Consider the following 26,866-nt stretch of genomic DNA (forward strand, 5'->3'; position numbering starts at 1 on the left):
GGAAGTGCTGTAACCCAACTTATCAAGGTACCTCCTTCCCTGCAGAAGCAGATAAGGAGGGATGTAAGTGGATTCTATCACCACCTTGGCCCATGCAGGCACAGGTTGTTACTGGTCTGCAATCACAATAAATGTTGTTCCCTGCAAAGGACAGGGAAATACACAATCCCTTCAAGCTCTGCTGCCAAAGCCCCCCAGTTTGCTCAACATTCCTGTGACTGGAGACACACCACAGCGTCCTCAGTGATCACATTTAAGACAGCGAACTGTTAGCACACACTTAACAAAGAACCTCAGAATAGAAGCAGGACTTGAAAACAGAGAGGTGCCTTGTCAGGCTGTCAAGTTCTGTATCACACCAGTGTAACCCTCACAGCATCACTGCTATGTCACAGGTCAGCAGCTGATGGCTCAGCAGTGGGGGCTGCTGTCCCACGGATGCTGTGAGGCTCTGCCCTAGACTGGCTGCTCAGGGGACACTCGGGCACATGGGGATAGAGTCTTCATGGCTGCATGTCCTGCCAAACCTGCCCTGAGCCTCCTTGTGCCTTCCTACCTCCAGCATCCACCACAGGGCGCAGGCATTCTGGTGTCCAGCCTTGGCTCTGCCTCTGGATTTCGCACATGTCCTTGTGCTTCTGGTCTTGGTTTGTCCCTTCCTTACTGAGATCCTGTTTTGACCTCCAGCCAGAGGTAAATCTGCAACCTGCTGCCAATGCCACCTTCACAGCAAGACCCTCCACTGGGTCAGGAAAGGGAAATCCCCAAAGCTTTCTGATATGAAAAGGCATTAGAAGCAAAACAATTCCAGGGGGAAAAAAAATCATTCTGTGTACCATGTGTCCTCAGGAACGCCTTTCAGATCTTCTCCTCTGCCTTCCTGCAGCTGCTCTGGTGGAAAACAGTGGTTTCATATGTCTAGTTCATACTTGCACTTATTTTTCCTCCTAGGTACAGACCTTCATCCTCCTTTTGCTAACTGCTAGTCCCTGAAGCTCAGATCTTTACTGAACATTTTCCAGTCTGCTCCACATTCTGATTTTAATACCCTGCCCAGTCCTGCTGTTAAGTGTAAACCAAACAGGAACAGTTTACATCAGCAGTGCCAGCCACAGAGCAGGACATCTTTGGTTTTGTTCTTAATGAAAAAAGTCTTTGGAAAGCCTCTGAGAGTGCTGTATCGTACTAGAAGTCGTGGCACGCAGCAGTAAGCTAATGTATCTCATAATGTGCTGCCAGGAGCCCAGAGGAGGGTCCCCTGGACTAAATGAGAGACATTATCATTTAACAGAAACAAACCATGTGCCGAGATCGTTGCTCTACCATTATGTCCAGCCCTGGGTGAAACCAAGATATTAAGCAGATGTGCCATATCCCTGATCGACTAGTTTAATTGTCTCAAAGCACTTGTTACAGAGCACGGTGCTTCATATTTCATTACTTGAATTTCAGTAGGTCTCCCCAGTACTGGTTTCCCGGCCCTCTGTGTAGATGAGTGTATGTTGCAGTCCTTCCTTTCAGGAGGTCTGATTTCGCAGCTGCCTCCACTCCATCGGGATCTTGCCTGTCCCGCTTTTCCTTCTGTAGAGCAAATGGACCGTCCCACTCCGTCAATTAAAATGAAAAGGAGCGAGAGGACAAAAGGACACCGCTTCACTGAGCCGCAGCAGTGCTTTAATGAGCTATGGAAGTGCTGTGCATCCTTCTCCAGACGCTGGAGCCTGCAGCTGCACCCCGGCGCCAGCCATCAGATGCAATTAGTAGCATGCGGGCACAGAGGTTGGGGGAGCAGGGCTGGGAGCTGCCGGGGCCCTGGAGACCGGCAGGGGAAGAACCCAAAGAGCCCCGACCAGCTGGGCGGCCCTCATTGCCAGGCAAAGCCGCTCCAGCCCTGCCGCTGCCGGGGGGGATGGGGACGGCAGTGGGAATGGCGGCAGCGGATCGAGACCCCCCGGCCGGTACTGGGGAGCGGCCGCTCGGCCCCGGGACCCCCGGGCCGGGAGCTGTCCGTTCAGCACCACCCTGCGCCCCCCCTCCCGCGGCCCGGGAGCTGTCCGTTCAGCACCCCAGGACCACCCGGAGGCGGGAGCTGTCCGTTCAGAACCACCCCGCCCCCCCCGAGCTGTCCGTTCAGCACCCCCGGGGACCCCCGTCATGGGAGCTGTCCGTTCAGCACCCCGCCCCGAAAGCTGTCCGTTCAGCACCACCCCGCCCCTCCCCCCGCGAGCTGTCCGTTCAGAACCACAGCCGCCGGGAAGCCCCCAAGCAACACCAAGGCCGAGGGATTCGGCATGAAGAGGAGGAAGGATGGACCCTTGAAGAAATCACCCCTGATCCACGCCCCGAGAAATTAACGGACCTCTGAACCTCTGCAGCCTCTGCTCCAAAGCCAGCGGTTACACCCATGGGACACAGAAGCAGCCACAGTGATGCCCGTGCCCTCACGCACTTTTGATCTGACACGTTGAGTAACAAACAATAGGCAGTATGTGTGTCCAGCACACTGTTAAGAGACTAAAATAAGAAAAGCATCCTGTGAGGAGAGGTAGGTCCTTTGATACAGTAAATAAAAGTAAGAAACAACCTCTGGGTCACTGTTTAGGAGACTGTGCCAATGCAGATCTAACCCAAGATCTCCTGAAGCAAGACTATGTCTCAATCACGGCCGCATCAGAAAGGGCATGCTTAAAACTCTCAGGGGTAAAAGATCAGCATTGCAAACCTCAGCACTAAAATTTACTTCAGAAGTATCTGCACTCAATAAATATAAGGTTTTGAGGACATATTTATGCCAGTGGACAAAATTCTGGCACCAAGATAAGATAGCTGACTGGCCAGAATATGACATGGCCAACAAGTCCCTTCCAGGAGAGACTGTATGTCTTCCAGTGCACAAATAGACAGGAAATGCCGAACTTTTTATTTAAGCATCTATTTGCATTTTTTACTTCTGCTAGGTTAGTAAAAATAAATTCAGCTTACACAGAACAAATATTGTATGGGTGTATAAATTAGCAAGGCTATCTGGCTCAGTTCCTAAGGGACTTTACACCAAAGCATCACTTTAGTCTCAGAGGTGCAACCAGAGCTTTGCCTTGCTGACAGGTAGAGGATTAGGACAGGCTGCGCCCTCAGAGACGGAGTACTGACATTTTACATTTCTTTTTAGGCAACCACTGCAATAGAAGGATCAGTAGCGAGTTCATTCACTCTGGTACAGTCTTCTCTAAGTCATAACACTTCACTGCTTCCATATTAGAACTGGGGTGAAACACTGCAAATAAATCGGCTGCGTAAATTAAGAAGTGAATAAACTGTAGAAGGTATAGAAAATATATCAGAGTCCCATCCTGCAAAGTGGGGTAAACCTGTGTTTTATTGGATTCATAGGACCCTAGGAAGCTATTAAGCTACAATACTAAAAAGGTGCAGTCAGTCCCTCAACATTTCTGAATAATTATACCCAGTAATCAGCACAGTCTGACCCTGCTCTGTTTATATTCCATTGCACACCCCATGCAACAATTAATCTTCATTAAAATTTTTCATCTAACTTTTCTCTGCACTGTATGTATTGCATGGGCAAAATTACTTTCTCCCTGTTGCAAGGAGGAGAAGGGAGATTACCTGGGCCTTTGCCAAGCCACCAAGAGGGTCAGAGTGTGCTCAACTTGCTTTCTCTCTAGTGACTCATTTCCTGTGCTCCCTCTAGTGCTGTACGGCACATCCTGCATTTCCATATCCCTGCAGCTTCGCATGAGCATATATACAGCATTTATCCATGTAAAGTGTTTATCTCCAAGTTAACCCCTGGAGACACTATCCAGCTGCTCCCTGAGTGGCTGCGGTGCAGGAGATGGAGGAACAGCTGGGGACGGGTGCAGTGCATGAGCAACGGCAATGATCTTCCCACCCGCAATGATCTTCCCACCCGCAATGTGCCAGGACAGCAGGGCTCACCACCCATCATTGGTTAAAAAGTTGTGTTCTCTGCTTCCTCACCAGTTAAAATTAAACTGCAGACTGTTTGAGCGGCCTGTCTTTGTGCTTGGTGTTTCATGACATCCAGCAAAGCACAGTGAGGTCATTTAGGCACAACACCAATACAGAGTCATTCATAATGGGCCAGAGGCACAGCAAGACTAATTTATATGAATTCAGGCAATTTGAATGGATGAGACTGCATGTGCTATGTCTGATAGCAAGGTCAAAGGAAGGTTATTATAAGAAAATAATTTGGTTTGCAAAGATAAATTTGTAGAAGTAAAAATTGCTTCCATAAAGAATATTATATCATGAAAAAATGGGAACAGTCCAATTATAGATGTAGCCAAAGCACAAACAGAAGGTAGAGGAGCTGGAGAGACAGGGAACTGAGTCCTTCAGCACAAAGACTGCAATGCCACATACACAACAAGAACAACCATAGTCCTTGATAAGCCTTGGGAGTACAACAGACTCTAGGTACTCTTACCTGCTATGAGTTCTATCATAAAAATAGCAGCCAGACCTTCACTTCAGCCTAACTCACTTCCATCTTCTTGCTTCCCAACTTCCAAAAGCAGGTCAGCAGAAGAGCTCACACAACCAGAAAACACTGGCAGGTTGGTTGGTTGGTTGGTTGTTTTTCAGAACAGTGGTTGTACCCCACACTGATGCCATTCACCATCTCAGCTGCTCACCATGAGATTTGAGGCCTAGAAGTTACCAAGGGCTCATGTGGAGTTTTTCATAGAACAAGCAGATGTGAGGGTTACTCTGCCTTCTGTCGGACATCTGCTAAGCTACCACCCAGGAACGGTTTCCAATCACCCGCCTCCTTCCCCCCAGGTTTCATTTGCAGCTCATGAACACCACATCAAGCCATGTTATGCACAGCCAATGGATTAGCAAATCACTCAAGCTGTAGCACTGGAACATGTGGGCTGCCCTCAGGAAAATAACCAAGGAAATCTCCTCTTCGACGGGCTCAGCAAGGGAGAAGGGGCCTAGCTGTGCAGCAGAGACCCATCAGCCTGGGTTGGGTGGGTGATTGATTGTCAGGAAGGAGAGAAGCATGGTTGCTTGATAAAGCAGAGGAAGGAGTCAAATGGAGGCAGCTGTTCCAGAAAGTGTGTGGATTTGGGGCAAACATAGGTTCAGACCGTCAGGTCTGGATGAGACAAAGAGCTACAAAGGAGCTGGGGACTAGATAAAGCAGCAGTTCATGAGACAGTCAAAGACAGGAGTCCAATGCCATGATGCGTCAGGTACAGACATGCCGTGTGACCACAGACAGTCATTTGGTCTCTTTGGATCTTGGTTTCCTTTGCATTAACTGAGGATTATTGTACTTGCCCATTATACAGTGGTTTACTTGTATAAACTCATTCAGAGAATGTAAGATTCTCTAGTACAGCACTAAACATGTAGAGGTACCTTGACAGAATAAAAGGATTGTTTGGAAATATGCTGAGCAGCTCATCACTAGTTGGGATGTGGCAAAGTGCTATAGCACATGCCCATGGTCTTTGGTTGCTCTCTAGCTCTTTTGTATTTCTAAATCAGAAGCAAAGATTTGACCATCAATTTAACACCCCTCTGGATAGGAGACTTTTTTTTAAAACGTAATCTTACACCTGGAAGAATAAAGCCCATGTCAAGCCCCTGTAGGGCAACTGGGAGGGATTAGCCAGGCATGTTGTTTCCAGTTAATTTAGGGGTATAGAAGTTTTAGTGAGCTTCAGGTCGCTCCAAGTATTGTCACCAAGAGTCACGAGCCCCAGTCAGCCTAAGAAAGCTTGAAGTTGCAATCCATCCTGCTGCCCATGCTGCTCTCTCAAAGGTCTTATCTGCAGCCTTCCAGTTGCCACATCAGACCACTAAATCTCAGCTTTTTCTTTGCAGAAGGAGAATGTGTTAATCTGATAAAATAATGCATTCACCAGACCTGAACCAACACTGATAAGCTCCAATAAAGGGCTCCTTTGAGATATCTAAGGGATCTTCACATCAAAGAATATATGCTTTATATTTTAGAAAAAACAAATATTTTACAAGAATTTAGATCCCTTGTTTGGATACAGTGGTAAAAAACAATAATAATGATAAAAATATAAAAAATGCCTACAATAGATTCTTTTGGCTTGTAAAACTGAAGTCCCAATAAAAGTACCATAAATTTCTAAGGCCATATAGACTCCATCAACACCTGAAGAAAAAGAAAATAGTGATTTCTTGAGTACACAGAGAGATGGAGAGCTTGATAGAAAGGATTCTGACTCTCCAGCATGGGCAGTAGAAGTGTCAGGACAGGGCAATACCGTATGGTGTCCACCAATACCATCCAGAAAAGGGATGAAGGGGATAACCCAAACCTACATAAAGTCACACAACTCTCACATTTCAGTGTAGGAGGGGAAAACCTCAGGATCTGTCAAGGCACATTTACCATGCCCAGTCTTGAGGCCAGGAATGACAAACCAGTGTTTCCTCTTGGCTCCACCTTCTCAGACATGCTAACATCAGAGAAAAGCCCAGGAGGCTGTCACCTTACTGCATCATTTCATAATCTTGTGTCTCTTTATCCAACCCAGATGCCTACAAATGGTGGGGAAAGTCATACAGTCCTGCAGAGTCCAGCCAGACTCCTCTGCTGCGGTGTACAAAAGCACAAAGCTTGGTGCAGATGCTATGGGGAGGAGGTGTGAGGGCTCTGCCCCTGCAAGGTCTGCCGGGCGGCACGGCCAGCACCGCAGCTGAGCCTGCACTGAGCATGTGCCGCCGCGTCCTCTGCTCTAGCACCAAAAACAACCGCCACGACCAGGAGAAAACGCCTGAGGTGGCAGGGAGAAAAGAGTGAGGACTGCTGGGTGGAGGGAAGCAAGCCCTGTTTCTTTTCATCCCAGGGATTTGTTTGTTTAAACAAACCCAAGAAAATCTGCCCAAGGGGGATAAGCCCCTGGGCGTCAGCTGCAGACAATTACAGCTGCTCTCCCTTCAGCACGGATTTGCTTTTGCTGCGGATAAAGAAGGAAATAATGAAGAAAGCAAACAAGACTCTCTCCTGAATTTAAGGATTTGCTTGCCTTTTTCTCTTGCCGTTCCAGGCTACTCTCCATTCCTGCTGGAAGCGCTACAGGCGATGGGGAGCTGCTCCCTGCAAAGGCAGCTGGGCGAGGCTCAGTCCCGCGCCCTCCCTTGGCAAACATTGCCCTATTCTCTTTCCTCCTGCCACACCACTGGTTTCCCATGACTTTCTACTCCTTCAAATTGTTTCTCTACCTGATCTGAGCCACAAGGCAGCGCAGCTTCTCTGAAGCACACGCTTCTTCATGATCCTAAGTCTGCTTTGACAGTAAAACTGCATCTTCGGGAAGATGAAATATGCCAGAGGCATGTGGTGGGTTGGGAAGGCGAGAATGCACCAACTGGAAAATGCATGTTATGCCTACGCGTGTTTCATCCGCCACCTCATCCATCTCAGGTTCAATGCAAGCTTGGCTTAGATGGCTGGTAAGCCTAAACTGTCCCTCCCACTCCCACTCTGCAAACGAGGTCCGATCCTGTTCTGTAGGAGAGGAAGGCAGATGGGTGGGACCTCCCGAGCGTGCACTGCCGCACACGTTCATTGAGACGGGGATACTCGCAGAAATATATACAATAGCTGGAGATTTTCTATCACAGAGGCAGATTTTTTCAATACTGCTTTACGATCTTTAATTGCATGCAAAGCCCGCTCAGGCTCAGCTGCACCCTTACACACCCCCCCCCCCATCCCCTCACCTCTCTGTCCCTCTCTCCTCTGCCTTTCCTGGTTTTTAGAAGGAGAAAGGAGGAGAAAACGCACAGCAGGAGACACGGGCAAAGGCCAGTGAAAGAAGCAAGAATTGTCGCCTGGTCTCCTTCTGGCTGCTGTCCTGCCGGGGGGGCACAAGGCACTGCCCACTTTTCCTTTTTGTCTGCTGTTCCTGTTCAGCCCGACATCCTCCAGGACGTAGCTTCCCCCGCCCAAGCCCCCCTTTATGCACTGCAGAATTCAGAGCCATTTCAAGAGAAAACTTGGGGGTTTTTTTAAAGAAAAAGACCCTCTAAACCCACCCACCGTTCATTGTGCAATTTCAGGCTTTTCTTCGCCTTCACCCACGCTCCCAGTTTCAGCCATTTGAATCCCTCCTCCCCAGTTAAAAGGAGCAAGACACATCTTTAGGGAAGGGCTGGACCAAAGAAGCACAGCATCCTCAGGGCAGGCTGCCATCCTGCAGCCAAACCCGACCCGGCGCCGGGCTCCTGGGCAGCCGCGCTGCGATTCCCGTTACTGCTGCAGGAGGGAGGAAGGGCTTCCCTTGCAGCGTTTGATTTCACTCAACGCCATCAGAGGACCGCTCCCCTGTAGCACCTTCTAATGAAGAAGTGTGAGCTGTGGAACAAATCGCGGAACGGGAAGCCCTGAGAATACACAGAAATCCATCTAGGGTATTCTGGTTGGGTTTGGGGGGATTTTCTAGGGCATTACTGTCAGTCTCTTGCCCCTGTCTTTCTTTCCATTGCCCATTTAGGCAATACCTGATCTTCACAAAACAAAATGTAACTGCTGATTTCTCTGCATCCAGCTACACAGCGTGCACATTTTTCTTAGGGAAAAAAAAAAGCTGTACCATGTTACAAAAAGAATAATTAATTGGCACGCAGCAGCATCTTCTGATGGCACAATGTAACGCTGGCAATATTTTACATCGGCAAGTTTATCACATGTGTATTCATATTAAAATAAAAAGCCCACCTGCTATCTTGCATCAGAGGGGTGTGTGTACGGGGGAGGAAGGGGAACAATGCTGCCATACCAGCTGCCTCCTCATCAGAGAACACCCCCGAAACGCACGGGGAAAAAAACCCCACAACACCGAACCCTCAGAATAAGCGGTTAAAAAAAAAAATTAAAATCTGCTGGTTCTAGCAGCGCATTGACGACAAGCCCCCCAGAAGATGCCTGTCCTACCTGAGACGGTGCTGGCCATGCTGCTGCGGCGGAGCGGAGCGGGTGCTGCAGGAGCGCAGGGAGCTGCGGAGGTGCTGCAGTGCTGCGGGGCGGGAGCACTGACTCAGCTGGAGGGGGCTGCAGCCATCCGCGGCAGGGAGAGGCTGGGGAGCCCAGAGAAAGGGAAGGGGTGGAAAGAAAAAGAAGGGTCACTAGTTCAGCATATTAATTAGCGTATCAGGCCTCCTTTCCCGGGTGGCTTCGACGGCAGATCCCTCCCAGGCAAGACTGCCTGCCAGGAACACAGACCCACCGCGGGGGGGGGCGAGGAGACACACCCAGCCGGGCTCTGGCAAAAGATGATTTTTCCTCCTCTTCCTCCCTTTCTTGTCTGCTCTAGATGAGCTAAACTGCTTTTTCCCTTGCTGAAAGCAGAAATAAGCAAACTCATTGATTTTTATTTTTTTTTAAACCATCCATTCCAAGGCGTGCCTACCCCCAGGGCGAGGTCTGGGGTCTGGCTTAGCCAGGCTGAGGTGTAAAACCCAGACCCCAAACCTTGGAGCAGCTTTAGGCACACAGCGAAGGGAGCAGGTATCCCAGACAGGCTCAGCATTTTTAGGCGTGGGTTTTTCTGCACCAGCGCTGGGGCACAAAAGGGGCTGCAGTTCGGGGGGAAACTGCTGTAAAAGTAGAGGAGGAAGAGCCAAACGGAGTCTTCTGATTTCAATGGGACTTCTCTTTCAATGGGACACCCTGATGCCTGGGGCTCCTCCCCTGCCCCCAGGCATCAGGACCTCTTTTCTTTTCCGTTTCTGTTGTTTTCTACCATTTCTATCACTTCCATTTGTGGCTTTTGCCAGGGGCCAACGCATCTGTGCTTTTAGAGTCCCACACACCCATCTGGGGCCAGAGAACCCTCCCCAGTGCCACTGCCAGCTGCACCCGCCCGACCACGGCGGCGCGAACCCCAGCTCGGGGCCTGCGGTTGCCACCCCACGCCATCCTCCCAGCCTCTGGCCCTCCCGTGCCAGACTATTATAGAAAATAAGTCTAATTCAGAATAATACCAACACTAAATTTTCAGTGCTTGTTGGGAACAGGGGCTTTTTTATTACCATTACCTGCTCCCTGTCCCGTCCAAGGCTTGTTTTGTAGCTGCAGCTCCCTCTACTTCCTCCTTGGGTTGAATCTCTAAGACTTTATAGGTCATCCAGAAGGCAGCAGGCTGAATTGTATGTGTTTCAAAAAGACACTCCCCATTAACAGAGGAAGGCAGCTATCCCAGGCACCTGAACGCTGGAATAATTTCCCCCTGTTACTCAGGATGAGCTCTGCCTTTGATTCACCTACCAGTCCTGAGAGGGTCTTCTACCTCTTGCGACTTTCTGGCGCTTCTGGGCATCAATCCGGTACGCGTTTTGTTCCTTTGGATTTAGAAAAAGGTACAGAGTGCTTTCAAGGTGCCATGGCTTGTGTCCCAGGGGAATACACTGTATGAGAAATGGTGAGCAAACTGGATTTACGTGGCTACACCACACATCATACGCTTTAGCTCCACTACTGTTCACACTTTCGAGATAACCCATTATATATATAAGATTAATGCAATTAATTCTGCATCTATCTGTAACACTGGGTAATATTTCTTCCTTATTTTAAATGTAACTCTCTTTTCAAGTTCTCCCCGATTTTCACTGGGGAGCATCTGAAGGCGCTGGGTATTTTTTTTCAAGATAGGGATTACTGAAAATTGGTATTTGGCTAATGTGTCCTGTGCCTTCATCACAGATGACAGTGGACCAGGCAGACAATCAGGAAACAACAGATTTTCAGCAAATCATAGACTCTTTAGGTTAGAAGGGACCTTTTAAGATCATCTAGTCCAATTTCCATTTTCATAGAGAATCAGCAAAGAAGTTGTTTTGTAGCATGCATTTCTTTCAGTACCTCATTGCAAATGTTTTCAACATTTTTAACAACTAAATATTCCTAGACGTCTTTCGATATAGGAAGGGCTTCTTCTAATAACTCATGCTTTCAGCGAGCTGAAAAAATGCAAGTCTGCAACAGTATATCTGCGCAAACTGCTAATGGCAGCTCTTCTGTTGGTTCTGAAGCACTGAAGTGTCCTCCGAAAAAAAAAAAAAAAGTAAAATTCCCAACCTGAATAAAAAGATTCTACCTTCAACACACCCCAGGCACCCGTTACAATCCTCATGCTTGAGTACAGGGAACACTCACCTAGGGCAGCTCACAGAGGAAGATTTGCAAGTTGTTGTTACCCAAAGGGTCACGGGCCTGGTACACTCTATGTTGCGCTTTGTGGCGGCGAGCCTGGCAGAAGCACGATTTGCAACAAGAAATGCTTGGGGAACAATTTCATCTAGCGACTGATAAAATAACATTGAAAGATGAAAATCATCTGGTCTGAAAGGAGGAGCACGGGCTGTGATACGAGAGGCTCTAACTCACCGTACACGGCAACAGCATCAGTGTGAAACCTTCCAGAACCATTTGCAGTCTCAAGCTGGGAGAAGCTCCCTTAGTTGGCATGAAATAATAGTAATAAAAATTCCACATAGGGCAGCAGTCAACTCCCTGAAGTTGTAAAATAATACAAGAGAAAGGAGAACAAAAGAATAGACGAAGAGAAACCAGTGACAGCAGCATCAGCGCTAACCCAGGAAACCATTTCCCTGAGGGCAAGGGAAACAAGAGGGTTATTCTGATGTTTCTATCATGTGCGCTTGAGAAATAAGGCCAAGTTGTACAAAGGATCTGGATCAGGAAGAAGAGATTTACTAATTCAGTCACATAAAGGTGTGAATTCAGGTCACCCTAGGGTCTGCTCAGATACAACGGGTACTGCACATACAAAGAGTTAGCAGTGCCGAGTTAGATGGCTGAGCAGCTACGAATGGTAAGGAGGAGCAAATATTGAACATGTGAAGCTGTGAACTCAGTTCTAGTGGTTCCCTTCTGGCCTCCACCAAATCACTAATCCCATCTGCCTGGTTTCTTCATCTGTAAAATGGGTATTTAGTCACCTTCCTAATACCAGGATAATCGTGATGAAAATTTGAGCTTCAAAGAGGAAAGTGGTTTCATTCCTCAACAGTAGAGAGTCAGAAAGGCTCTGGATTATCAGGATTCAAAGGACTCAAATAATTTTGTGGTTAAGCAAAAGTTTTAGACTGTTGCTATGGGAACTATCACTTCTCAGAAAGACAACGAACAGCAACTTAAACCTCTCCTGTCTGAAAGGGGAAGAATAACCTTCATGCAAATTGCAGGAGTTTCACAGCCGGTTGTTGCGGCTCTTCAAACCCTTTTGTCCCACTCCTCAAGATTCTTGCTTGCCTGGGAAGAGAGATCCTGCCGAAGCGGCCTCTGAAGAGAAATGACGATTATTCACTTTGCATTTCTGCACCACACAAGCGTTCTGCTTGCTGGGTTCTCTGCGGTTCAGTTCAGCCACTCAAGCACCCACTTCCCCACAGAGTTTAAGGATCATCTTTTCCAAGGTTTTTCTTTGTTATGTATTTTTTTTCATATTTGAAGGCAACACTTCAAATGAAAAATAGTTCACCCAAGATCTTCACCATCCACTAATGAGCAGGCTGTGGAGATAGGCTGGTTCCTGCGGTCTGGGTTGGCACGTAGATGCCGTTATGGCTGTAAGGACTGGCCTTTCATATAATCCTCTATGCCACTCTGACAAATTTTTTTAACCCCCTCCTCTTCTCCCTTGTCCTCCCTCTCCAAACTCTTCCCTTATAAGAACCCAGGGTTTATCCTAGGGGGCTAAACACCAGAATGACAAGCCAGGTGTAAGACCGAGGCTTGCCTTTTTCATGTCTCTATCCCAACAGAAACAGATGCTGTGGCTCCAGTAAACCTTCACAATTCTTTCTCAACCTTAATGAGAAATAAATCTTTCTCTTTAAACTTACAAAATTTTGTTTCCTCCGTTCTCAGTTTTTAGAAGAGGCTGGCGTAGTGATGATGAAGACAGACTTGCCAACGCTGGCACTGCAGCCTTGGTCAAGTAAGGTAAACGGTGCAGAGGAACAACTCTCCAGAAGGATGAAGAGCCCTCAGCCAGTGCTGACTCATTTTCGCCGCCGGGCACTAGCGCATCTGCTGACTCACACTCCTTTTTGGGTTTGGTAACCTTCCAGCTCTTCTCTCTTGGAAGGTAACACTGCTTCAGTCAACATTACTTAAATAACAGTTGAAATAATCTGATTTGATACACTATTGATATTATTACTCAATGTAGGAAAGATATATTTACACGAAATAATAATGACGGCACAGTATTCCATATATTTATGATGAGTTTTAAACCTTTATTCTCCATTATAAATACCTTATCCCACACTCCCATTTTACAAGCTTTACAAAGTCGTTTCTTTTGCAGTTTAATCTTGCAGCACTGGTCTCAAGTTGAAAAGTTCACACCACCAGAAACGCGAACAAAATCAGTTGTTACATTTTGCGTGGCGCTCTGTGAAGATCTGAAGGAATAACTCGATGCTCTCTAGCTCATTCGCTGCAATTAAAGACAGTTTACATCCAGTTCAAGTTCAGCTCAAGGAGTTTAAAGGCTGGCAAGCAAAACAGCGATGCCCGTAAGCTCCCCTAACTGAACACCTGGGAGAGACAGAATGTACCAGAAGTTTGAGAAAAAATGAGATTACACAATATACTCAAGTTTAAAGTCTGTTCCTTTTAATATTTTTTTCTTCAAATATTATGACATTTCTACATACAGACAAGCTGTGCAGCTTGCTAGGAATAAAGGAATAAAGGCATTTTAAAGTTACAATAAAACAAGGCACATCCTGTTCTACATCTACCCAAGCAAGCACCTTACTAGGTGCTATTGCGTGAGATGCAGCAATAAAGTAGAGATGCGCATAAACTATTTTCTTCCTACCTTCTTCCTCGTAAAACTGCATAAAATATGGTTTTGCAAAATTTGGGTACCTGGGTAAACCATGTCTATCCAGTTCTTAAAACACTCAAGTCTTACAAATTGAATAACCCATCAATCCAGAGCAGTTCAGAGTTCACTACGATCACACGCACGTGGAACCAACCCTCAGCCTGAGCGACTGAAAGGCTGATGCAGCCGTTCCCGGCCGCGCGCAAGGCTACACTGACAGGGAACCGAAGGCCAAAAGAATCGTGCTGAAGCAAAGCGGGGAACAAAGGAGCTGCACGTTCATCCCTAACAAAAGACACCCGTCAGAATTCATTACTGTTATTAACGCAGAAGCTACAAGACTCAACATAGTAACACAGAAACCCTTGTATCTTAAATACTGAGAGTTTCAACAAAGAATCCTGTACTGTTCTTCCTTCTCCTACACGCAGTACCAGTGAAGGGTGGCAGACGCGCAGCACAAAGCAGAAATGCGCTGGACAGTAATTCTGGTCAAGGGCGTTGCTTATCACACAGCTCCCCCGAGGCTGTGTCAGAGCGTCCTCCGAGGGAACCCGACAGAGCCGAGAGGCTTCACAAATGCAGCCTTCTAGCGCCCAGCCAGTCTCCTGCCTCATCGGGGCCAAACGTGGGCAACAGCGCCGGGGAAGCGGCCGGCGGACCCTCCGGCTGAGCCACCCAGAGTCTGACGGGGAAGGGCTCCCCCAGGCCCGGGTCCCGCTTCCCTCCAGGCCCAGCACGACCCAAACCCCGCCGGGACTTGGTCTCCTCCTGCCCGCGGCACATCGGGCCTCCGCAGCAGCTCAGGGAGACGGCACCAGCGCCCCGCCCCACTCTCTCCCCGCCGCCCAGCCGGGCCGGATCCCCCACCCCCGGCTCAGGCCCCGCCGCCACGGCCGTGCCCGCCGCCAGGCCACAGCCCCTGCCGCCCCGCCCCGTTCCCTCGGCAACGCCGCAGCCATCGCGAGAGCGCCCGGCGGAAGTTACGCACGGCGGGGGCGGCACGTGATACAGCCGCGGGGATTCCGAACGGCGGAGCGGGAGGTGAGGGGCGGTTGCTGTGGTCAACCGCTGGGCCGAGGGGGTAGGGAGGGTCCCGGGAACGCGGGCCGGGCTGCACTGTACCGAGCGGGCGGGCGGTCCTGGGTCGGCTCCGCTCCGCTTCTCCCCTCCGCATCGCCGCGGCCGGGCCCCGAGTGCCCGTGATTCTCCGGCTCCGGGCTGCCCCGCGGGTCCGCTGGTGACGTCCCGTCCCGAAACATGAGGCGAAAATCGGGCCTTTCGGCATTTCGTGGCGCAAACGAACCTGCCCCGATTCCGGTTCGGCGCTGTGCGTGACCCCGGCGGTACAGCCCCCTCCCGGCGTGGCGGCAGGGCAAACCGCGGGCCTGCGCTTCGTTGCAGGTGTTTGGCGGGAGACATGCCCAAGGTGACGCTGAACGGCGTCACGGTAGATTTCCCCTTCCAACCCTACGAGTGCCAGGAAGCCTACATGGCCAAGGTGCTGGAGTGCCTGCAGAAGGTGAGTGCCTCCCTTGCCCGCAGGCCTTTGGGTTCACTTACTGCCTTTTACTTACAACCAATAAAGGACTTCTCTAAAAAGAGGTTGTCACAGTTCAAGTTTGCTTCTTGTTGTCCGTGTGCTGCGTTTTCCGAATCTTCTCTGACCTTCTTTTACTTGTATTTTTGTTTTATCCTATAGCTCTTAAAAACCCAGAGTGTGTAGGTGGTAGTCAGAAATGTAGACAGGATGTTTCTGCCTAGCCTGGGAAAAGGAAGAAAAGCTGAGCAAGCAGTCCTTGTGTTCATGCAGTCTGCCCTTAGCTATCTGGGGTTGGTTTTGTATTGTTAGTCCTTGGACTATTAGTGTAATTTTTCACTAATTTTTAACTAGTAATTATGCTATAAGTGTAAGTTTTCATTTTATCTACAATAGGATAATCTTACTGAACGAATGTCAAATAAGAAAACGTTATTTACAGTAGTTATCTTTGTTCTGGAGTTGGTTAACAGACCTCTGTGGTCCCTGTTCTTCTGACACATCAAACAAGCTTACCGTGGAAGCTTTGGCTTTCCACATGGCTCTGCGTTCCTCCATGTCATGGGGCAGTGGCTTGGGTCCTGCTTGGTACCTCCTCATTTTAAAATAAAAGGCTTGTAAGCCTATTTTTTTATATATATATAAATATATTTATAAATAAATATATAAATTTGAAAATTCTTTTCATACACTTGAACTTGAATTGTCACGGCAGTGCAAGCTCAGCTGCTAGTTTTTCTGCAACTTGTAGTATTGTTACGTGCTTTAAAAATGTGACGTCCAGTAGGACTAGGTGTTTAGAAGCGCTTGCAAAATTTTCAGCCAAAACTATGATGTGGGATATAGTCTTAATTATAAAGGAAACTGGCAGTGTGAAATCTGAGTGTCACTCTCTGTTATTTTGCAATAACTTCTAATATTTTCAGGTATTTCATGCTGAAATGTGATGCATTGTAGTTGCTCTAAGAGTGGAGAATTCCTCTGCTAAATAAAGGATAAGGGCTGGGTTTCAGATTGAGCCTCGCTAAGTTGATTAGAGGGTCCAGCAGGTCATGCATTTATAACAGCCTTATGTGGGGTATGTGTGCGTTGTATGATATAGTTTACCAGACAGTGATCGCGCTTTGAGGATATGCAGTATTGCGCAAAGACCTGTTCTAGCTGAATCTCCAAATTATTCATTTTTCCACCTTTTATTTTATTTCTCTTCAATAAAGAAGGTAAATGGCATTTTGGAGAGCCCTACAGGCACAGGAAAGACCCTCTGCCTGCTGTGTTCCACTCTGGCTTGGCGGGAACACTTTAAAGATACTATCTCAGCCCGCAAAATTGCACAGCGTATGAATGGAGTGGAACTCTTTCCCGAGAGACCCATGTCATCCTGGGGCAATGCTGCCACAGATGCTGATATCCCGAGTAAGTACTGCAATTTTTGCGCTCAGTAGGAGCGATACAGGAATGTTAATGAACATTTGCTCTTATCTATCTTTTGTAATAAGTATGTAATTATAAAAGCCATGGAGACATTGTTTAGCAGCTGAAGCAGACTGCCACCATTTTATAAATTTTAAAGGTGTTTTACATATTTAATTTTTCTTAGAACATTATAAACTTACTTAGCTTGTTCTGTGTGTGTGACTAGTGAGACGACAAAATTTCTTGCTGTCTCTACAAGGCAAACTGTTACCATAGTACCAGCTGGGAAAGGAGGCTAATAATATCTCCAGTTCTTCTTTCCGTGCTAATAATGTTTTTCTGCCTTTTTTCCTCCTCTGTTTGGCAGCTTATTATACCGATGTTCCCAAAATAATTTATGCCTCCAGAACTCACTCACAACTTACACAGGTCATTAACGAATTAAAGAACACAGTCTACAGGTAAATATGATTTAGGATAATGTTCCTATTCAAAGAAGAAGTGGAGAAATACATCTGGTTTAGTTATTGTTTGAATTTCTGTGGATGAATGTATAAAAAATAATGTCCAGTGAAATGTAGCTCTCAATGTGCACATGTAGAACCTGGATTTCTTTGTTGTTGAGTTGGGTTGGTTTGGGGTTTTTTTCATACTTTACTGTTTCTCTTATCTCCTTTGATCGTAGACCTTCTTGAATTTGGTCTGGTTTTGGTTCTTTACTTCACACATTTACTTGTAACATTACTTTTTCCTTTTTTTTTTTTTCCTGGGGCATTTTTTTAAGGCAGTGGGAAGCCATTACAGAGTTGAATTTCTCAGGCTGTTGTAAATCTGTGAAGAACTTTGTGGTTCTGCTGTATCACTGTCTGTTGAGTTTTCAGCTGTTGATGTGCCAGTGTGTTGACTGAGCTTTTTGGACAGGCAGTAATAATTTGTTTATGTGTTTCTTATAAAGATACAGCCTTGTAATAAGCAAAAAAAAATATTGTGAATGTTTGCAGGGCATTAGTTCTTGTCATATCTTACTCTCAAAATCACAGCCAGCTCTGGAATAGCTTGTAATAGATCAATCCCTCAGCTTATTTGGCTGAACTGTCATAACAGAACCCAGATTTTTAGTGGATGATGTAAGCTGCTACTCATTACCTCCTGCTGTAAACTGCTGCTTATTACCACCCAATGCTACCAGGAGAAATACAGTACCCCAAAGTCAAATAACTTATATAGCTGTTACAAACAGGCTAACTTACTGTTTCCTATACTGACACTTATTTTGGGCTCATCTATTTCTCCTGGACCTTTTGCTTTTGATATATGATACCCAGTTCAGGCACGTACAACTGTGTTCTTCTTTCTTGCCTTATTTTTAATGTCAGTTTTGTGTATTCTGTTTGAACAGGCCAAAGATATGTGTTTTGGGTTCCAGAGAGCAGCTTTGCATCAATCCTGAAGTGAAGCGACAGGAGAGCAACCACATGCAGGTGAGAACAGAGCCTTGAAAGCATGCACGGTGAGAACATGGAGGTTTTTTGTTTTGGTGTATGGCGTGTAATTCTTAACTCTGACATTGTTTAACTACTGGAGGCTGTAGGGAAAGACAGTGGCTCTAAATGTGCATCGAGGAACATTCAGTTTCTGGTTTTGTGAGTGCAAAATTTAGTTCTGAGTCTCTGGTAGCATTTTCCACCCAGAGAAGGATGTCATTGTGTAGAACATGAGAGAGAGTTAATAGTTTTCAGTTTACTTTCTGATCTGCCACTCAAGTGCTTTTCAAGAGCAACAATAATTTCAGAATAGTGCTTCAATGATTGATTTACCTGTTATTTTTACATGTAATATCAAAGGCTACTCTTTTGAAAAATATTTGTGGCAAAACATAATCAAATTTCCTCTGAGCATCTAAGTGTTCTGTGTTGCATAAAATAGAGCGTAACTTTTAAGGTGGACAAAGGGACACATGATTTTAAAACTGAAGAACTTTTATTAGCTTTTATTCATTATCTGGTGTTACAGAAAGCTAATAGCTCTTCACCCCTTAATATGCTTTTCAGTGCTTGACAAGCTATGCTACTCTTGGCTAAAATATACTGTATTTTACAGATCTACATGTGCCGAATGAAAGTGATGGCTCGTGCTTGTCATTTCTATAACAATGTGGAGGGTGAGTTTCATTGTGAAAGTAAAGCCCTGTTTTTTGCAGAGGGAAGGATTTGCTAGGCAAGTAGAGAGTCTGCCTGTGCGTGCCTCTGTGTGTTGCTCAGTGTTAATGTCTTTCAAGAATTAAATGTTGGGAAGTGGATGAGTGTGATGAGCACGGTAACAACAAATGTTTGTGTGACACCTTTGCCTAAGCTTCTGGTTGTAATGTAATTTTTCACAGAAAAGAGTACAGAGAAAGAACTGGTTGAATCGATCATGGATATTGAAGACTTGGTTAAAAATGGGAACAAGCACAGGTGAATGATCCTCTCTGACCTTCCTCCCCCTTACTTGTGAAAATAGTCAAAACTATTTCTCTGCTCGTTTTTATTAATACCTTGGTATGAACTTGGTATACACTAAAGCTGCAAAACAATAATGAGAGCAAAGTGGAGTGGCTAAATACGTTGCAGAGACAGCTTCCAGCAAAATCATGTGTGCACTAAAGCCTTCTGTTTCTGCAGTTTTCATCATACAGCAATTTATTTCAATCCTTACTTGTGTAAAGACTGAATCGGATCAGAGTCAGGATCACCAGTATTTTATTTCTCGCTTGAGCAGAGGCTACCAATATCATCTGACATGACAAATGATATTGCAGTTTTGTTTCAGATCTAAGAGGATAACTGGTTTGTTGAGATAAAATAGTCTAGTGCAGCATTTACTTCTTAGCCTAAAGGGGTGGAGTGATGATGCTTTTTCTCCTTGAATTTGTTTTTTCTCTGTCTTGTTGAGCTGCACAGCTCAGTATTATTTTCTACACTTCTTTTTACTTGTCTTCTGTGAATAGAGCTAACCATCTGCCCTAAAATTAAACATGCCAGTTTCAACTCTTTACGAAGTTGAATATAAACCCTTAAGAGTATGAAACATAGTATATGAATGTTGAATGCACTCTTAATGTTTCTGCAAGTATTACTTTATACTCCTTTTTTTTTTTAAACAGAGCTTGTCCTTATTATCTCTCTCGAAGCCTGAAGCAGCAAGCAGATATTATTTTTATGCCTTACAACTATTTACTAGACTCAAAGGTAACATATATCTTTGCTTTTAAATGTAGTTGTTCTTCTATTTATCTTATATTGGCTTTTAGTGGATAAGCTGTAAAGAAGTGATGTATAGCAAGTGAATGCATTATGTGGTATACTTCAAAATTAATCAAAACCCGGTTAAAATTCAGAACCATAGAGGATGCCATTTTGTGTTTTTTCTCTGTAAAGTTCTTTTCCACAGTTAAGAAATATTTTCTTTTTTCTTTTTTTGTTTGAGGTCTTGCTATTTTTATAGAATTAGCCTTGCAGAATGTGATGCCCTTCTTGTTTGGTGATATTCATCTCCTGAATACAAATCTTCACTCACATACTGTGCAGTATTTTTGCATGCATTCTGAGACATTTTGGTCTTTTGGTCATGCAGCTCGCTGCATGATTTCTAGAACAAGGAAACTTCTTCAGTGGAGGTTGGTCATCTCTCTTAGAAATAATTGCTGGCTTATTGAAAAAAGCTGTTGCAATAAGTTATCCATATTTCATGGACAGACAATGAAACCTTTGAAAACTCTGAGTAAACAAATCTGCTGACATTTTCATGCAACTTGGTGTAATTCATGAATTATAGTAAAAGCCAGATTACTTTCCACTGTTACAAAAGGCAAAAAGACCAAATGTTTAATAAATTAAAAAATAAAATAAAATGAAAAAAAAAATCTCTGACCACCTTAAGCAAAGAAGCATCGTGAAATGAAGTTACGTGGTCTAGTACTGTAGGGGGTGTTTCAGAGCATTCACGTTCACTTCTTGCAAAGGTGACACAAACATAAATTGGTAAAAACAAGGCAAATCCCCCTGCTTCGCACCCCACTCCTCCCAGATCTCTGTCCGCAAAAATAGTGACTGAAACTAATTCTGATAAACTTTTGCATCCTCATACGGTAAATCTGTTTTCTTCTTTATTACAACGTTAGTTGTAACCTCTGTAAACTTCTACATACTGCATTTTAGCGCCTTCATTTACAGAGAAAATTATTCTATGGCGCTTATATTGGGTAGCCACAGCAATTACTGCTGTATTTTCAAAAAAACCCCACCAACCTCAAAAGACATGAAAAGCCAAATCTGTCTCATGAATCAATTTCTCAGTCAATCGAATCCATATTTCTTGATGGCCTTTTTGTCCATTCCCTTGTTCTCTTTTTGCCTTTAGAGCCGGAGAGCACACAACTTAGACCTGAAGGGGACTGTGGTAATACTTGATGAAGCCCACAATGTGGTAAGTTGTTTCGGGTCTGTTGCCGTTTTTCAGACTTCATCCAAAGAGAAAAATGGACCCATGCCTTATTACAAACATTCTGTAAAATCTGTACTCAGCTATATGTTGTTAGTGTTCATTATCATGAACATTTCTTGTTCCCGTGACAGTTAAAGCTTTGTAGTTTAATTAACAGTCCTTTGAAACTACTGTGATTTTCTACAAAGTGATATTTTTTTCCTGAAGGGTGGATCTCCACATGTATGAGGGTGCTCATTTTCCTGTTTGGAGAGTTCTCTACCAGGGTGTACGAAATCATGAAAGAGCCATTCTTGAAGCTCAGCTGCATCAGCTGTCCCAGTAGATGGCAAACATGACTCTTGTAATATTTCCAAGTCTTCACTCATGGAGGCAAAAAGAAAAAAAAAAGCAAAGCTGCATTATGAGATCTTCCTCTCCGTTGGCTCAAAACTGCAGCCCTTTGCCTAAATAATGAAATGCGAAGGAATATTTGAAATATGTCCCTTTTTTCTGCCACACGAACTATCTCCCAGTGGGTTTTCTGCTAAACAACCGCAAGGTTTATTTTCTTTGTATGTTCTTCTTTCGGTAAACAGGCCACCGGAGGGTGTGCTGTGTCTGACTAGAGATAGTTGCAGAGTTGTGTCCAGTACGTACTCCTTTCATCAGAACATCTTTTTTTCTGTTGAAAAATGGGTGGAAATCCAGTCATAGTTATTTGCATTTTTTTTCCCCCCTTTAGTGTTTTAGTAATATTAATTGATGCCTGCCTGCAGAAATTAAGCAAAACAGCTATTCTAGCACTACTCGTTTTGTAATAGTTCTCCCATGGTCTGTTCCAGATGAATGTGTGGAAACTTAGTAATTACTCTGAAACAGAATTGACTTCTTGCTGCATGCATAAACAATTTAATCAGAGAGTTCAGCATTTTTTTTTTATAACTTATTTCTTCATAGCTGTTGCAGTCAATTTTTTGTGTAGGTTAGTCCTTACTATTTCTTTTTGTTCCTCAGGGAATATGATTCTTTTCGTGAATGAAAATGTCAAATTGTGACAAAACAATATGTGACTTATTTTTCAAGGTCATAGAGAGTTTTGTCACACTTATCAATTTGGTGAGTGTTCAAACCATTACTTTTTTAATAGAAAGTCAGTATGTTTTCTTCCTTCCTTCTCTATAGTAATATTTGTTCTGGCATACATTTTGGCCCAAATTTTACATATGAATAATATGCCTTTTACTGTTTTGTGGTGTTTTTTTTCATCCCCTCCTCCCCCCATTTTTTTCTCCGTGCCCCCACCTCTGCAAGATCACGAGAGGCGAGGACCACGTCTTCCTATGAGCGTATATAGGGATAAGAGTGTGAGAGGGACCAGGAAGTTGCTCTTTTGAAGGACAAACTGATTCTCTAAAAAAAGCAACTTGCTACTTGATCAATTTGTCATCAGACAGCAAGCTATTTGGCAACTGCGTAGGAGAAGGAAAAGGATGTCAAGAAAAATCTGTTAGCAGCAACACTAAGAACACAGAGGAGGTGACACCTATTAAAAACAAAAAGGTTCTTAATGATGACAGTGATTTGCTACTAGACGGGAATGGTAGAATGTTGATAACGTGGAAGAGGTAAAATCTGTTCTACGTTTCAGAAAAAAAGGATGCCTAGTAATAGTCAAAGTCTTCAGGTGTTTATAAAATGTCCTCTGGCCTGAGCTGGAGACCAGAAATGAAATCAAGCCTGGTCATCTGGACTTTATCATCTATGAAATTGCCTGAGCAAATAGCACACTGAGGAGTCCAAGTAATGCTTCCATTCCTTGATATTTTAGGAGAAGTTGTGTGAGGAGTCATCTTCTTTTGACTTGACACCCTATGATTTGGCTTCAGCAATGGATGCCATAAATGTTGTACTGGAAGAACAAGCCAAAGTAGTTCAACAGAATGAAATAAATGCTGAATTCAATATGGAGTTGGCCAGTTCAGGTGCGTTGACAACCACAAACCTCTGTTTCACTGGGATTATAGGGTGCCACTACAAAGAACTGGAAAATAGCTTTTCCTAACAGCTTCTGTAAAATTTACTCTCACTAGTAGATTAATTACTGTTAATTAGTAATCACAGCCAGACAAACGTGAAAAGATTTGGCCAAACCAATGTGACTTGAGGGGTCATGAAAGAGAGCAGTGAGTGGAATACAGAAGATGTCTTTCCATATATGGAGTTCTAGCCTTCATATCCATAACTTCAGAAAAGCCTGAAAGAACCTAGGAATGCAACGGACTTGAAACATCCTCTTTGAAATCTTTTCTTTCTTCAACAGGACTGAACATGGAACTTGAGGATATAGCAAAGATAAAGAGTAAGGTTATTTTTTGTGTTGTTGAAAATTGTTGTTGAAACAGTTTCAAAAGTTAAACAACTATAAATCAGGTTCATGTAGCATTTCTGTAGACATTGCTCATAATTGGTAAATTCATTAAGTTGTGCAGCCTCTTCAGAGAATTTTGTGGAATGTTTAGTTACAGTTTTTTTCCCAAGAAGATGAGAGATTTGACCGATGAATGCATCACTTCCTCCTTTGCTAGAAGTTCCCTTTTTTTCCTAATCTTGTCAGTGTGCTGGAAATTACTTGCATCATTCTGCTGGAAGAACATGATGCTACATACATATATATAAATAAATAGCAAGAGCTTGAGATGTTCTTGGAAATGGTTTGTAAACATGAGACAACTTTCTCCATCTATAGAGGGGACTTTAACATTTTGCTGACAACTGTATTTTCTCAGAGCATCCCAGGCTTCATCTAAGAATTGAGGTCATAGAAGTTCTTAAAAGTTTAATATGAATGTTTAGAGATGATATCTAGGAAATTATTTTTGATCATTTTGATTTGTTTACAGGATCAAGAAAACAGCTAGGTTGCTGCCTTTGTAATAAAGTACATTTGAAAAAAGAGGCTTAGATGTGTCCCAGAATTGAGTTTCTGTGAACCCTAACTCTTTTCCCTCTTGGTTCTCCTAAAGAAATTCTTCTTCAGCTAGAAAGCGCTATTGATGCGGTGGAGCTGCCACCGAATGATAGTGGAGTCACCAAAGAGGGAAGGTAAACTTCTTAATATGTTTACATGTTAAAAGTACAGCAAATTCCAGACCCGAAACTGGATCAGCTGTTATGTCTGGTACTACTATTCTAGTTTCTGGGAATAATATTTATTCAAGGTTTTGGGTTTCCTTAAATGACCTTCCTGTAGTAATCATTACTTCTGGTGCAATGCCCTTTTAAAGTGTTTCAGGAGTGGAAAATCCTATGCTCTGTGTTTGCATAGCAGGTGTTCTGAACTGGAAGAAGCTCCTCGCCGTGCTTCTTTCAGTTTTGACCTCGTGATTTAAACAGATACACTAGTGCTGCAGTGATTTGGTTTGAGGTACCTCAGAGCTCTGTAAGTCTATTTCTAAACCAATGCATATTGTACGTTGCAAAAAAATCATGGAAATCTGTGTCTAAATTACTACATATTGTGTGTTGTAAAGAAACCACGGAAAACGTGAAGGATGTGGTCAGTATGCTTTCTGTCACGTCAAGATCTTCTGCTGTCTACATTACCAAATACTTATTTTTATTCCTGTAAATTTTTTTCGTTCTCATGGAGACAAGAATGTTTTGCTACTAGATGGTGAAATTGTTGTTATAATCATATGGACACAATTACTGTTATTCTTTTAGTTACAATGTTTACCTATTTGTGCTTTTTCTTTGTACATTGCAGCTACATCTTTGATCTGTTTGCAAAGGCCCAAATAACATTCCAGACCAAATGCTCACTCTTGGAGTCGCTAGAGCAGATTTTACAGTTTCTTTCAAGCCGTAAGTGTAAATTTGTTAGTTGTTTCACTCAGACTTTTCTCTGTAATGGATGTAATTGCAAGTTTGCATTGTTCAGGGAGCGGAGGAGAAAGGCTTCTTTGTTTACATTTAAATTTTAAAGCTTTTTAAAAGCTAAAATCTGACCCTGAGGACCTGTGTCTTTTTATTAAGACTTGCTGTGAGGCCCTCTGCTGGGAAACATGTTTTATGTCTGTTCGCTCAACAGAACTAGTTTTAAGAATCCTTTTGTCAAAACCTGAGTGTGTACCAACACGTGTATGTATGTACATAGAGGATTTTTACACACAACACTTTTTCTCCAACACCAGAAGAATTGTGGGGTAGAGCTTGTTGACATTTTGCTGATGGCACTTCTAGTGTCTTGGGTCCTTCCCTGCTCATGGAGTTACAAAACAGGAATGCTGGGAATCATGTAACGTCATATTTTTCCTTGATTTAGCAAGCTTCTATCCTACTGTCTAGCAGCATCTTGTTCTTAATTTGCCCTTCTGCAAAGAAAAATCTCCAACTTCTACGTGTGCTAAGAAAATGATTTAGTTCTTACTAGCAGACTTCAGTTGAAACACTGAAGAGAGCAAGCCCACTCCGTGGAGGCTAGAATATAAACTGTCTGTTCTGCAAGTGCATCTTTTGAGAACACATCTATCCTTTTTTTTTTTTTCTTCCCCAGTGTCTTTCTCTTTTTAGGGTGTCCGCACTCTGGCTTAACAGGTGCATCTGTTTATCACTTCCATGGTCAAATTCTTATCGTATTTCATACGTTGTTTTAGCTGCTCCGCTGTAGTCACTGTTTTAAGCATACTAGAGGCTTGGAGGGGATTGTAAAGCGCTATTTATAGCTGTAGGAAAGGTTGGTTTTGTCTCACTGCATAACAAGGTAGTCAGTTTTCTATTCTTCTTTTCATGAGACTAGTGCTAGTTGTGTGAGCTTTAGAAAAAGTAATCAAACAGTTTAAGCATGCTTATCTTTGTTTTAATTGTTTCCTTTCCAATTTATAATGTAGAGAAGCCTTAAGAAGTTTATGTCATTGTCTCAGATGACAACTTCCCAATGCGTCAGAGACATGAAACTTCCTTTGGAATGCTAGTTTTACATTTCTCTTTGCATCTTGAATACTGATGAAAAACTTGAAATAATTTATTTGATTCCGATAATATTTTCAAGTCATTGTATTCAGAGTGTTGTGCTGTTCAAATAAGATATGAATATATACAAATTGATGTATGTTTGTGTTGTAAAAGTAATCATGTGTTATTCTCTCTAGGTACTGGGATATTTGTCAATACATCTGGATTGCATAAGCTCTCAGATATTATCCAGGTAAATAATTAATGCTGCTTCCCTGCATGTCTGAAGGATAGAAGAGTTGGTTTAAAACATGTGGAAAGACATTGGATCTATTTTATTCTTGATTTTATGGACAATTATGCATTGATGGAAGTCTACAGATTTTTGAGGGGAAAGCTGCTGCCTCCTGGAATGGCCGACTTTGATTTTTACCCAGGTTGTTCTTTTATAGTTTTGATGTCCCTTTTTGGAGATGTTCAATTTAAATTTGCCTGGTTTTAGCCTCCACCAGGTGGAGCTGGGTTATTGAGCCATTTCATTTACTTTCTAGCAGCAATGTTTGGAAATATGAGACTTTCT

General features: G+C 44.0%; 1 protein-coding gene across 1 annotated transcript in view; it reads left to right on the plus strand.

The window, feature by feature from the left end:
* Positions 1-15,330: 15,330 nt before the first annotated feature.
* The window catches only part of RTEL1 (regulator of telomere elongation helicase 1), a gene marked incomplete at both ends in the record, with an annotated part of 49,412 nt that continues 37,876 nt past the window's right edge, over positions 15,331-26,866 (plus strand). The window contains 13 exons of the mRNA XM_082007377.1: positions 15,331-15,432; positions 16,668-16,866; positions 17,234-17,327; positions 18,266-18,347; positions 18,967-19,027; positions 19,247-19,322; positions 20,012-20,096; positions 21,268-21,333; positions 23,162-23,315; positions 23,654-23,692; positions 24,357-24,435; positions 25,100-25,197; positions 26,484-26,539. Coding sequence (XP_081863503.1) covers positions 15,331-15,432; positions 16,668-16,866; positions 17,234-17,327; positions 18,266-18,347; positions 18,967-19,027; positions 19,247-19,322; positions 20,012-20,096; positions 21,268-21,333; positions 23,162-23,315; positions 23,654-23,692; positions 24,357-24,435; positions 25,100-25,197; positions 26,484-26,539 — 1,191 coding nt within the window. The remainder of the gene's footprint in view (positions 15,433-16,667; positions 16,867-17,233; positions 17,328-18,265; positions 18,348-18,966; positions 19,028-19,246; positions 19,323-20,011; positions 20,097-21,267; positions 21,334-23,161; positions 23,316-23,653; positions 23,693-24,356; positions 24,436-25,099; positions 25,198-26,483; positions 26,540-26,866) is intronic.

This window comes from Phaethon aethereus, assembly GCF_964289735.1.
Source record: "Phaethon aethereus genome assembly, chromosome: 16".
NCBI lineage: Eukaryota > Metazoa > Chordata > Aves > Phaethontiformes > Phaethontidae > Phaethon > Phaethon aethereus.